This window comes from Elephantulus edwardii, unplaced genomic scaffold, assembly GCF_000299155.1.
Source record: "Elephantulus edwardii isolate Elephantulus edwardi_28Jun2011 unplaced genomic scaffold, EleEdw1.0 scaffold00405, whole genome shotgun sequence".
Taxonomy (NCBI): domain Eukaryota; kingdom Metazoa; phylum Chordata; class Mammalia; order Macroscelidea; family Macroscelididae; genus Elephantulus; species Elephantulus edwardii.
Genome location: NW_006400155.1, coordinates 727,141 through 741,675, shown reverse-complemented (window position 1 = coordinate 741,675; position 14,535 = coordinate 727,141). Strand labels below are relative to the sequence as shown.

The window sequence follows — 14,535 nt, the reverse complement described above, 5'->3', positions numbered from 1 at the left end:
AAAAAAAAAACACACCAAAAAACAATGCCACAAATGAAAGATGGGAGATGGGTAGTTCTTTCAAAAAAGAGGAGACACAGCTGCAAGAACTGATCTTGAATGTTGAGTACAAAAGTAGATGACAGATGCCTCAAATCCAGTTCCATGTAAAAAGACTAACGTATTCCTGATTTGCACCATGATCCCCCTCTTTAAAGCCATGTTGCACTGTTGTCCACCTACCTAATAGATGAAAACCACACGTTAATCATTTTAATGTTGGCAAGAAAGCAGCTGATGAGAGTTTTGAGTACTATGCTTTTTAACTCCTCCTGATGTTCGTAAGTTCCTAGAGCACCTTGACTAATTTAAGGAAAGCCAAATTTCAGGTGGAGTCCCTGGGTAGTGGAAAAATTTAAGCACTTGACAATTATCCTAAAGATTGGTAGATCAGACCCACCCCGAGATGCCTCGGAATACAGGTCTGCCAAATGGTTTCTGAAAGGCCACAGCTCTGAAAACCCTGGACTGGAATTGACTGAATAGAAAATAAAAAACAATTTCAGGTATGGCCTGCCTTAGATTATTGTTGTTATAAATTGTGTGTCCCCCAGATCTATGCTGTCAGTCCTAATCTCCAAACCAGTGGTCCTAATCCCATTTGAGAATGAGTTTTCTTTGTTGTTAATGAGACAGTATGTTCTGGGTCACCTTTCTGAGCTACAAAGCAGATAGGGAAGACAGCTATTTTGCCAAGGGGTCAGTGAACAGAAGCTCAAGAAATAAGGATGTTCCCCAAGAGTCGACTTCGAGGAAGCCTTCCCCCAGCATCAACACCCTGGATTTGGAGAGCTAGCTTCTTAGATATTAGGAAAGAAATTTGTTAAAAGCCATTTAATTATGGTATTTCTGTTATCATAGCACTAGGTAACTACATGCCACCTCCAGGCCTGCTATAAGCTAATGAGCAAAAAACCCCTCTATTTCCTACTTTTAAGATATTTTGGTTTCTACTTTGTGGTAGCAAAACAAACAAACCTAACCAACCGAAACAGAAATCCTCAAATATTTTATTCTGTGGTACTCATAGTTCTTATATAAGCACCAAGTCATCTAATCTCCCAAATTACAAGCTAGATTCCTGATAACTGAAGAGATGGTTATTCAGTTTGAGATGACGATTAGAAAACAGCAAAAGTCAGCAAGGAAAAAAATTGTTACCTTTGATCCTCTTTTATATATATAAATATATATATAAATACATATAGATAGATGTCATTCAGACTCATCATTGGCTTTTGCAGTATCACCAATGACTGAAAAGCTATTAGAGAAGGTAACAACTGAAGTGGATTAATGCAGGTTTTAGGGGTCTAACAATCTAATGTGAACTTGTTCCTTATACGTCAACAGATACCTTTGAAATGTAATTATTATGGATTAAACATTAGGCTTGTGTTAAGTTTCAGGTGTGAGCAAGTGGCAAAGTGGAAGCAGACCAGTTTCTTCTGATGCAACAGTATTGAGTTGTTCGAGCTGTGAGTGATCTAGCAGCAAATACTTGGACTAGAAGGATCTAGAAATCCAAAACTAAAAGACCTCATTGGTGGAAGATCTATCAACAATCTGCATTTATGCAGATGACACAACCCTGCTTGCTAAAACTGAGGAGGACTTGAAGCGCTTGCTGCAGAGGGTCGTGGACTGCAGCCTTCAGTACGGATTGAGGCTCAATGTCAAGACAAAGATTTTCACCACTGGGCCAACTGGTAGCATCAGGATGGATGGTGAAGAGATTGAGATTGTTCACAGCTTTAGTTTGCTTGGCTCCACAGTCAACACTCTTGGCACCAGTAGCCAGGAAATTAAAAGACGTATTGCGATGGGAAAGTCGGCTGTCAGGGACCTCTCCAAAGTACTGAAGAGCAGTGGTGTCTCTCTGGAGACTACGGTGTGTCTGATACAGGCCATGGTCTTTGCAATCACTTTTATGCATCAGAGAGCTGGACAGTGACTAGGAAGGATAGAAGGAGATTTGATGTCTTTTTTTTAAAATATTTTTTTAAAAATTATTTTTGTGTGCGTGTACCGTCAAATCAGATCTGACTGGTACAGGAGGAGATTGTCCCTCATTCCCCGGCAGAACATCTGGTGGATTCGAACCGTGCACCTCTGGGATTGTAGTTGCAGCTTCCTGCCACTAGGTCACCAGAGCTCCCCTGAGATTTGATGTCTTTAAGCTTTGGTGCTGGAGTAGAGTATTGAATGTACCATCGACTGCTAAGAAAATAAACAGATTCATCCTGGAGAGGGTTAAATGTGGCTGCTCTTTGGAGGCAAGGATTCTGGGGCTTCGTCTGACATACTCTGGACATATTGTAAGGAGGTCCTTGGAGAGGGACATCATGCTTGGGAGGGTGGAGGGACAGCGCAGGAGGGGAAGGCCCTCTATGAGGTGGATTGATTCAGCGACTGCGGTAATCTGGATGGGTGTTTCGGAGGCAGTGAGATTGGCGCAGGACAGAGCAGTTTAGGGCTGTTGTACATAGGGTCACTATGAGCCGCAAGTGACTAGATGGCACATAACAACAACAACAACAGATCTCATAGTGAGGGGCAAAGACAGAGCAGTTTTGGAACTATGGCTGTTGGGAACCTGAGGGTGGGATGCCTCGTTTACTATGAAACCTTACAAAGAGTTACACTCTGGAGAAACTGAAGAACAGAAACCTCATTATAAGCGGATCCATAGCATAAAAAGGGAATACAAGGTAAACTGGTTGCCGTTTAATTGGTTGTTACTCCTGGTGAAGAGGGCGATACACTTAACCAAAGGTCACATGGTTGGGTTCAGAATTAGAATCTTAGCTAGCTGAAGTCCCTATTTCTATTTTTACACAAGAGGAAACATTTAGCAAAGTACATAGCACTTTTAAGAACGCACTGTGGTGTTAGGCAGAGGTGCTGTAAGCCGTGTTTCTTTAGCTTCTTACCTTAGAAATGTGATGTCATTATTCTTTCCACATTTAACGTACTAACTCATTTCCGATTCTGTGTCCAGAAATCATTCCAGGTATTCAAGTGACACAATTAATCATGACATATATTAAAACAAAGCACAAAACTTGAATAAAATGAAACAAAAATCGAAGTTTAAAAATAGCTTTTCCTTTTTAAAAAAAAGGGAATTGTTTTCCTCAATTGATTTGATGTTGAATTATTAGCTGGATGTACTCTTCAAAGTTTGTGAAATAATCTGCATTTGTAGTATATAAATTATTTCATTATTTAAAATTTTTACTTTCAAGAATTCAAAATATCTTACATGTCTTCTTGAAATTCCTCAGGAGAGGAGGGCAAGTATGATAATTCCTAAGCCTAATGTATTACATTCATTGTTGTCTGACTTCAAGTCAGAGCTGATGCTCTACTAGCTTTTCGGAGGCTGTAAATCCAGCAAGAGAAGATTCCCTTTTTCTCTCAAGTCGCTAGTGAAGTCCTTACCACTAGGCTGAAGGTTCAAATAAGTATTTTCCATATATCTCTAGTCTAGCCCTGTTCTTTTTTTTCTTTAAGGAAATAATAAAGCTAGCCGATCCTCTGGTGGGCCTTCAGAGGCAGTTAACTGCACGGGGTGGGGGTGGGGATCACCCATGTTCCTCCTGCGGAGTAGTTGATGAATTTGAACCACATGCCTTTGGGATTGCAGCACAGCTTCTTACCACTAGGCCACCAGAGCTCACTAAAGCTAAAATAATGAATGAGAATTTTCCAAGTTTAACTCCTTATATATTTTCCAAAAGTAAGCATAGTATCCACTTATCCACTTTAAGGTTTCTTAAACTTCTTAAGTTTCAGAATGTTTAGGAATTTGAAAATTTTTAGAAAACTAGTTAGAATTACATGTGTGAATATATTTTATTATGCATCTTAGGTATTCTGGGAGAATTTTACATACTATATACACAGTTGTATATACTATATATGAGTCAAACATAAAAAAATGACCTGTTAGCTATGTACATCAAACTTCAGTACTGCCTTTTCCACACTGAGTATAAAGCTTCATCACTACAAAATCATTGGCTCTCAAGCCTGCAATTTCTGAATAATGGAGTGTTGTTAAAAAAAAAAGTCATAAAAGTACAAGTAGACAATTTTAACTAATTTCTAAAACTTTATCTTCGAAGTCTGATAATTCAAAATAACTAACTCTGTGGCTACCCAATCAAGCCCCACATTGAAAATCAAGCCAAATTACTGGATCATGACATTTACACATAAAAAAAGAAGTGCCATTTTGATTAACTTTTAAAGTAAGCATTCTTTTATTTTCATTGGGATATAACGATCAAAAGAAGTTAATACTGCTCATGATCTATGATACCATCCTATTTTGTTTTATTGCTAATGTTGATGTTTTCTAAATTTGTCTGAACAGTTTGCTATTTTAAGGAAAACCTGTACTTGTAGACTATAAATAAATGTACTATATTTTAGGGTCTAGGATTTGAGATACTATTGCTTAGTCATACATGAACTTCTGACAGCATTTCTAGTTTAGAAAACTATGTTCAGCAATAGTTAGAATTGGTAAAAGAAAAGCAACACAAAAGTTCCCACATATTTGATTATTATCCAAATAGAAACTTACATTGTATAATAATAAAGGTTTGACTGTTATGTCATGTCATGTCTACTTATAGGGCAATTCACATAATCCACACCAGCTAAGTTAAGTAACTTACCCAGGAAAATCACCTTCATGGGTATTTATGCATTTGAAGACAGAAAAAACAAAACACCACTTTATAAAAAAAGTTCTATATAGTCACATCTGAATACTAAAAGTGGCTTTTAACCTGTACACAAAGACTCTTCAGATGCGTTACTGTATTGGCACGTATTTCCCCCACCCCCACTTATGATGCATTCATATTTTAACTATCAACTGTTCATCACTATCAATCCATTTCTCTTAGTAAAGCCAATTATCTGAGACCTTTCCCACAAGAGAAGGTCTTATTTCCTTGATCACAACTATACTTCCTGTAGCTAGGAGGAAATCTGGGACCTTTAGGCCTCCTTGCCCCAGGAGAGACCACCGTCTTGTTCTGGAGAATCAGACAAAACTTTCAAGTTCAATGTTCCTGTGTAGAGATGTGATGAACTTTAAATGCATTTACTTCAGATCTGGCATTCGGATGAAGCTATCATTTCATCTTATCTTGTTATATGCTGATTCTGCCTGTGGCCCAAGTAAACAGTATGAAACACTGAGGAGCGCTGCACCTTGTCTGAACTGTGCTCAGCTGGAGTCCATGCTTGCAGCCACTGTGCCATCCATCTCCCCGAAGGTCATATTCTTTATCGCGGACCCTTTTCTTTAACAAGCAGGTCGTCCTTCTCCAAGGATGATCCTTGTTGATAGCATGCCTAAAGTGTGCGAGACAGTCTTGTCATCTTCCCTAACAATCTGACGGTACTTTCCCAAACCAAAGTTTGAATTTTGTTTGTTTTTCTGGCTATCCACGGTCTCTAGCCAATATTCCTCATCAGTGCCATGATTCAAAAGCATAAATTTGTTGGTATTTCTTACTCACTGTCCAGCTTTTCAAATGAGTCAACTGAACATTCCATGGGTTGAGTCAGGCACATGTTGGTCTCGGTTTAAAGACCATTTTTTGCTTTTAAAAAATTTAAACAGGTCTTTTGAATATTTGCCCAATGCAGTGTATTTCATTTCTTAACTAGTGCCTTCCATGACCTTTGACAGTGGATCCAAGTAAAAGCAAACCCTTGCCAACTTCAATCTGTTCTAATTATCATAAAGTTGCTTAGTCTAGTTAGAGAGAATGTGAATTACTTTCTATTAAGGGGTAAAATCCATACTGAAGGCTGTAGATTTTGAACTTCATCATTAAGTTCTTCAAGTCTCCTTTGCTCTCAGCAAGCAAGGGTGTCTCATCTGCATACTGAAAGTTGTTAATGACTCTTTCTCCAATCCTGATGCCAGAGGCACAGCCCCAGCATCACAAAGGCACGGCTGCAGGCAAATGGGGAAGATGAGTGAGGAAGATAGGAAGGTGACTGAGGAAGATGACTCGTGGCCATGTTATCGGGCATGTATCTATCATAGGAAGCATCTACCACTCATTAACTGGCCAAGTGGTTAGTTGTTCAGTCATGAATATAATTCATACTAGAAATAACTTCTTTAAGTGTAGATTATTTTTTAATGATATGCATTTTTCTATCACATGATAAGGCTAAAATACAAATTATGTCAAAGTCATCTCCACTATATCAGGATGACAAGAATATTTTGTGAGCAATATTCTCGTACTGCTACAATTATCCTAAGGCTATTCAGAGAGGTGCCATGACAAAGCAAGAGGAACCTTGGAAGATAGCACATTTCCTGAGTGTGCACAAATGAAAATTTCTCTTGAAAGTTAGTGTGTTGAAACCCTCCATTCTAGGACTTGGCCTTCCTATTGACTTAGCTTTGAGAAGCTAAGTGTGCTGCAAATATACATGGTTTGGAAGTTCCCGAAGTTATTAAAGGGGTATGGCCCAATCAGTCACCACATTTCTATCCTAAGGTTGAGGATGTGAATTTGAATGCTAGCTGTCAAATTCTGGAATTGAAAATAAAACTCAAGATTTTGTATTTCAACAGCACAGTGGTGTGGGCATTTTGCTTTACCGGGAAAAGTGACTCAAAGCAATATAAAGACTGCTTATTGCGATGTTCTTGCTCTTCCCTCAAAGTCCTCTCGGCTGGCATCTCAGGAGACACTTGGCTAAAGGGGGGATATACATCTGCAGCTGGGTGCGGTCTCATGCCTGTCACCAGACAAAGATGACCAAACACTTTAAAGCACCAAACACTTTTAAGTGGGAATACTGTTTGTATGAAAAGCTAAAAGCAAGATAAAACACACTTAACTTATAATAATGAGTTGAATTTCAGAATATATTTTAGGAGCAATTTATCCTATTCAAAAATGCTAACGGAAGATATTAACTGAAGTGAATGTAAAATTTGTCTATTATATTAAGGAATTTAAGCGAAGAACTTCTGTGAACTAATCATTAAGTAAAATTGCATTTCCTAACAGAAATGTCAAAATTATTTTATATATTATCTAACGTCCACTGTATATGTGTGTTTAAATAAAGAGCTGGCAATTATCTCCAAATTTCATAAATTCCTCAACAGATTTGGCTCTCAATACAATAGAACAAATACCCTCATCATCACACAACACTTCAAAATGTACACCGATCACTCAAAAAACTCCCCAATTGCAAACTTAGAGGCATTTTCAAATGTCACAGAAATTTGCAGAGGCTGACACAATTGCTGACTATATCCTAATAAAAAGGATTCTAAAATTGGAGGTTTATGTAGCTAGTTACATTTGTGTATGTGAAGAGAAGTCAACTTTCCTTAAGTGTCATTATGCTGTAAGGTTTCACTGGGTAAGGCACTCTCTCAGCGTGCATGACCTTGCTTCTGACCCCAGAAAGGACTGTATACATGTCAAATCAGTTAGCATCAGTGTATCACTGCAACAAAGGGAAATAATCACGTCCTAAGAGAGTGCAAATATTGCTCTTCATTTTTTCCCACTAGAGACTAAAAGGAAGAAAATCGACTAATAATAGAGTCATATAAATCAGAATGTGCAGCCATTCATCTCTGACATAATGAACGTGTACAGCACTGAGAAGAACCATGAGACCACACTGGGGTGGTGGCAGAGTAGCTGCAGAATTAACATGAAAATTCTGCTTCTGAAAGAAACTAAGAAGGAAGGCCAAAAATGACTGTTTTCAGAGAGTAAGTGATCGTTCACTAGCTTAGCACTGAACTAAGTGACAGCTTCACGAAACGATTTCAAGTATTCATTATCACAGTGAAAATGTGAGACCAATGTTGGAGTGAATGATTCGGAAAGTTCCTTTGATGAAAAAGGCAAGGGTACTAAATCAAAACATATACAAAATGCTTCAACGCATTTTTTTATGTGATATGAATAGAAAGATTATTCATAAAAAGTTAGAAAAATTAAGATAAATTATATATTAGTACACTTTCCCAACCACATTTTATATAAAAATTCAGAGTAGTGTACTGTTATTTCAATCTACACAATAAAAATGCCTGGGTGTGGCAGGTATTGTCTCTCTCTTATTTTTCTCAGCTGAAGGTTTATTTGTTGCAGTCTCATTCCTAAAGTTTCACTTCTAACTTCTAGTCTTATCGACTGCTCAGTAAACCCAGCTGATTGGGACCCACTGAGGCTCCGTTCTCAGTTTCTCGATAGCAGATTGTAGTTTCTCAAAGGCTTTGTCCAGATTGTCATTCACGATGATCAGATCAAAGTAGTGGTTGTAGGCTCTCTGAATCCGGGCACTTTCATCAACAGTTTTCTTCAAGTCAGAGTCCTGTTGAAGGGTTTTAAAAGGAAATGTTTACTTAAAAAAGCTAATTGATTTGCTCAAGTGCCAACTTAAAGTGAACACAAGGAATTGGTAAGGTGGGTAGCTGGTTACTGTAATTCTAATATTAACATAGAAATCTAGTTGATGGAGAATGTAAAAAAAGACATTATCATATGTTTTCAACCTTCCTGCTGCATTTATGAACATTCTATAGTCCTTTGTTTTATTGATATTAGGGTAAGATTTCTAATTAAAAGACTTGCTGACCATGATTTTAAAGCAAATCCAATACAAAGATTACTGCACCTGACTATTTTCTAGCCCAACTGTTGTATCCTTTCTGGAACATTCTGATCTTATTGACTTGGCAAATCATGGAATCCAGATTACAATGACTGTTTAGCAGCTCAAAGCCAAATAAATATGCTGCCTAACTCCAGCCAAGCCAGCGAATCTCAGAAACATATTTTTCAGACTAACTTTAAGGCTGCCCATTCCCTACTAAAACCAAACTTTCACTTATGTCTATTTTGAGCTGGCATTTTAGAAAAGGTTTCCTGTCAGTTTGGAATAGTGTGAGGAATAAATGAGCAAGAAGTGAGTTCTTTAGGAGAAATAATTTTTTTTTCATAAAATAAATTTCAAAATGTTTTGAAATGGCATAAAATTTCTACGTGGCCTACAGATCCTTATTGAGCATATTAAAGTGCCTATCATGTGTCAATACATAGATAGAATAATGAATAAGACAGTCAAGTTTCAACCCTTATGGGACATGAATTCAAGTTGGAGGAGAGAGAGACAAAGATCGAATAAAAAACAAAGCAAGTTGTAGTAAGCTGAAAAGAAAGCATTTTGAGAGGAGTTGTTAGAGGCTGTCGAGTTGCCTGTGACTCATAGCGACCCTATGTACAACAGCCCTAACCCCTGCTCTGTCCTGTGTCAACTTGACTGTCTCTGACACTCCTCCCCCATTACCCCAATCACTGAATCAATCCATCTCACTGAGGGTCTTCAATTAAAAAAAAAAAATAGAGGGATTAGCTTTATTCAAAAGATGTGTTGCACTGGGAAAATCTGCTATCAAGGACTTCTCCAAAGTGCTAAAGAGCAAGGATATAAGTTTAAAAACTAAGATGCCCCTCTTCCAAGCCACGGTATTTTCAACTCCTTCCTATGCACCTGAAAGATGAATAATGAATAAAAAAATACTAAAGAAAAACCAATGCATTTGAGTTGTGATGTTGACAAAGACTATGGACTGTCAAAAGAACAAAAAAATCTGTCTTGGAGGAAGTATTATCAGAGTGTTCCCACAGGCAAGGATGGTGAAACTCAGACTCACATACTTCGGGCATGTTATCAGGAGGGACCAAGCCTTGGAAAAAGACATCATGCTGGGAAAGGGAGAGGGGTTATCAAAAGAGAAGATGACCCTCAACAAGATGGACTGGCACATTCACTTTAACAATGGGCTCAAACATATCAGAGAACCCGAAGATGGTGTCAGACAGAGTAAGCTTCAGATCTGTTATTCATAAGATTGCTGTGATTCTAGTCAACTCAACAGTACCTAACAAAAACTTTAAATAGAAGAGCACTCCAGGCAGAGGAAACGGTGATGCAAATCCAGAGGAGGAAAATGGCTCTGATGTGTCTAAGACACTGAAAGATCATCAGAGTGGGCAGAGGGCTGTAAGGAAAGCGGAGCACAACCAGGTGATGTGAACATGGGTTGGGTTCAACATGGAGGATGCAGGTACAGAACAAAGGAAACGAAGTATTTTGAATAGAATTATGCAAAGAATTATACAAGGGATACAAAGGATAAGGATATGATTTATGTAAGGGATAAGGTTACCTCTTATAAAACTATTTTTAGTTATACAGGGCATAAAGGAGTGCTGGTGGCCTAGTGGTATGGAGCTGAGCTGTAAACTCTAAGGCATATGGTTCAAATCCACCTGCTGCTCTATGGGAGAATGATAGGCAATCTCCTCCTGTGTAATTTAAAGTCTCTGAAAACCCACTGGGGAGCGAGCTATGAGTCAGTTGACTTGACAAGTATATATAACAAGAATTCTGTTTCAAGCTGATGATTTAACCATGAAGAAAAGAATTATTTCCGAGACTCTAAATGAAATATTGTCAGTACACAAAGACTAAGGATGACAGAAGAAGAAACAATGCCTTTGTATTGTGGTGCTGGAGAGGTATGTTGAACATACGGTAGACTCCCAGGAGAACAAAAAGGTCTGCTCCCTGGAGGCCAGGATTTTGAAGCTCTGTCTCACATAACTTTGGACATGTGGCTAGGAGGAACCAGTCCTTGGGAAAGGACATTGTGCTTAGAAGGGTGGAGGGACAGGTCAGGAGAGGAAGATCCAGGATGAGATGGATTGATTCAGTGACTAGGGAACTGGGATTAGGTATGTCAGAGACGATGAGATTGGTTTATGATAGGGCAGGCTTCAGAGCTATTGTACATAGGGCTCCTATGAGTTGCAGGTGACTTGATGGCACGTAACAATAACACTACCACCAAATAAAATATTTTAGGACATATCCTAAGGTCAACAAAAAGGCTGAACTTAGAACTTTTTTCAGTAATTGTATTATCAACATCAATACTGACACTATTATTCAGGAACTGTATGCTTACGTATTTTGACTATTTTAAATAGGTAGAATTATATAATTTTAATATCATTAGGGACCATGATTTTCAGTGTAAGAGGGGAAAAAAAGAATATAAAGATTTTAAATAAAAATAATGAATGGGAACCATCAGAGTGAAATAATGATGAGTGCTTTCTGAAAAAGAAAAAAATGTATTTTCTGGTTCTGGTTAGTGAAAAGGCCAGATCGAGCTAAATACACACCCTTAGTGTCGAGACTATTTCTAAATATCATTTCCGACTCAAAGGAATCATGGCTTTTTGGACAAAGGGATCATCAAAGACTACTGTGGTTTTATGAAAAAGGCTTAGTAGCCAACTTGAATGGGCTCCTACCAGCTGAGGATCGGACAATCTGAACATCAAACGGAATAATAACTGACCTAAGCACACAGAGCAGAAGTCTTTCTTTTTTTTTTTATTATTAAATTTTATTAGTTTTAATGAACATTTACAGGGATTTTGGGTTTTCATTCCTTCATTGCTGCACCATTCTCTCTACCCTCCTCCCCAGTTTGTTCTTCTTCCCCGCCATCCGAATGTCTTTCAAAGGACGTTAGGACACTGGGAGTTGACTGCATCTGCTTAGTGGGATTTACCCTCAGCGAATAAAGAAGGGACACTCACAGCAATCAGACCACTGGCGATAGTGTTGATATGCTTATTCCTAGATTGTTGGGTGCTTAGATTGTTGTGGGACAAAGGAAATGAACAATGATGTTGTCTTGGGCCAGATTCTCTAGAGAATAGTTATCTGCAGAGGACAGCAGGGCTCTGCTCCAAAATCGTAAGGATCTGCACTGATTCATTTGCAGGGTCCTGCCTGCCTGCCAATGGCTCCATACAGCATCTCTGTCTCCCACTGACATTGCAAGCACCACTGGATGAGCTGGATCATATGGCTCAAGAGGCAGAGCATCTTGCACAGCAACCTGAATTTGCTGCAGACCCTCTTCTTATCTTGGGTCTCACTCAAAATTAGCAGCTTTTCAAGTCACTAGATACACAGGCCGTAGGAGCACACTCAAATGGTTCGCAGCACCTGTTAATGATGTGTGCCAGTGTAGCCATGATGGTGTAGCTATTCTCTGTGTTAGTAGTTCTAACCTCTATGATGTTATTTGGGGAGGATTACAAGTGGATCCCTAAACATATCATCAGCCTTATCCTATCAAAGGTAGGTCTCTTCAGAAGTGTGGGCTGAACTCTTTAGATGCCGGCAAAAAAGTCAGAGAGTTTATCTGTTAGATCTACATCTAGCTTATAGTTTTCAGACTTGCATCAGTGGCCTTTTGTACTTTTGGACTTGACAGTAAGTATCCAAAGCCCACCACCTGTAATCTTGCTTTCCAACAATGACCTTTAGATGTGGATGTGTTTGCCTTTGAAACTGGCAGATGACATTCCCCCAAGCTAGCCATTTGCCATCCTGCTTCCCAACAATGATCATGGACATGTCAACTTCTAAAATCAGTAGTGTGTGAAGCCAGCAGCCTGAGATCCTGCCTGCTGATGACTTGGACTCTGTACTTCCAGAGATGTTTCTCTTTAAGGTTTAGCCTGCAGACCTGAGAAATATCTCTACAAGCATGTGAACCATTTCCTCGCTTCTCATCTCTCCCACTGCTTCCCTCTCGCCACACAGCCAAATAAGCTTCACTGGTTTCACTGCTTTGCTTCCCCAGAGAAACTTGTATAAGACCTTGTATAAATGATACTCTAATTCTAGCATTCCTTTTAACTCTTTTTTTCCTATGATGAAAATCCCAGTTCTCAAAAATACATCTATGAGACAGAAGCAGGCCTTTGACTTGCTTTTTTCTTGGTAAGTCATGTCCAAGAAAGTAAAACCAGAATGGACATGACTGTCTAAACTGTAAGTGTGCTGGAATAACTGGATCTGGAAAAAGCATGGGTTGATGATGCCCTGACAGACACTTAACCTCCTTCAGCGGAAACAAGGGTATTACACATGTTACGCAGTGGCCAAATCTTTTGACTGGCAGCATCATCAGAAACAGGGATTGTGAGCTACCGCTCAAAGATGGTAGCTGACATCACCACTTTGAATGCTCTTTACTTCCCATGGTTCTAGCAATAATACAATCTTCCACATCAGGTTCCCAATGGGTTCCCTCTGCTGCTTCTGAGTTTCTCAGTCCAAGGTTCTCGCTCATAATTTTTCCTGTTTCAGTTATCGCTTTAGTACATTCACATTTTGCAAATCCAGGTCAGTTCTGTTTCAATGTACTGGCTGTGACTGAACTATGAAATGATACAGTCATACAAAGGGTAAGGATATAATTTATATAAAAGATAAGGAAATCTCTTAAAACTATATAGAGATATATAAGGAATAAGGAAGCACTGGGGGCCTAGTGGCAGGAACTCGAGTTGTAAACACTACAGCATGCACTTCGAATTCACCTGCTGCTCCGTGGGAGAAAGATGGGCTATCTCCTCCTGTATGATTTAAAGTCTCTGAAAACCTACTAGAGGGTGAGCTATGAGTCGATTCCAACCAGAGGTATATAACAAGAATTCTGTTTCAACCTGGTGATTTAACTATGAAGAAAAGAATAATTTCAGAGACTCTAAACAAAATTTCTTAGGATATATCCTAAGGACAGTGAGAAGGCTGAACTTTATGATGTTCAAGTAAAAATGATAAATCATACAGCTGAACAGAAGTATCAGTATGAATTTATGATATCTTTTTCTTAAAGCACACACTAGTAAAACATATATCTTGGCTCTGTTTATCTAACATATTTAATTGAAAACAATGAGCAATCCTGTGACAACATGCACATCTATTCTATTTTTAAGGCCTTAAAAGCACCATTCACCTTAAAAGGAACCAAGACACCTCAGAAAAATGGCTGATTCTTGGCCTGGGATAAGAAACACAAAAGTCTGAAACATCTCTCATACCAGAGAGAAAGGAAGGTATCCAGGGCTAAGAGGTGCACAAGCTAAGTCTAAGGGAAAACCTATAAGCTTCTACTGGCTAAAATGCCAACAACTGAACATCAATAAGGAAAATAACAGCCCCATCAACAAACGAATGGAAAGGAAAACTATGGTATATTCACACAATGGAATACTACACAACACTGAAAACAAGGACCTCATGAAATATACAACACTGGTGACCCTGGAGGACATTATGCTGAGTGAAATATCTCAGTCACAAAAGGACAAGTATTGACTAACAAAACACCACTGTTGTACAACAGGAGTGAGTGGTTGAGGAAAAACTAAAAAACTAAAAAAAAATGAGAGAATAGATAATGAACACTGCATTGGAACAGATGAAGGAAAGAACTGTTAAAAAGAATATATAGGCATTATTTGTAAGAAAAAATAAAGAATAGTTGCTTAGGAAGGTGGACTGGGGGGGAAATTATGCAACAAGGAATGA

The 14,535-nt window shown here is 38.6% G+C and overlaps 1 protein-coding gene across 1 annotated transcript in view; it reads right to left on the bottom strand.

Annotated features, from left to right (window-relative positions):
* Positions 1 to 7,994: 7,994 nt before the first annotated feature.
* Positions 7,995 to 14,535, bottom strand: part of MPP6 (membrane protein, palmitoylated 6 (MAGUK p55 subfamily member 6)) — an 80,030-nt gene continuing 73,489 nt past the window's right edge. Inside the window, exon 11 of the mRNA XM_006902391.1 lies at positions 7,995 to 8,436. Within this exon, the coding sequence (XP_006902453.1) occupies positions 8,260 to 8,436 (177 nt within the window). The 3' untranslated portion in view covers positions 7,995 to 8,259. The remainder of the gene's footprint in view (positions 8,437 to 14,535) is intronic.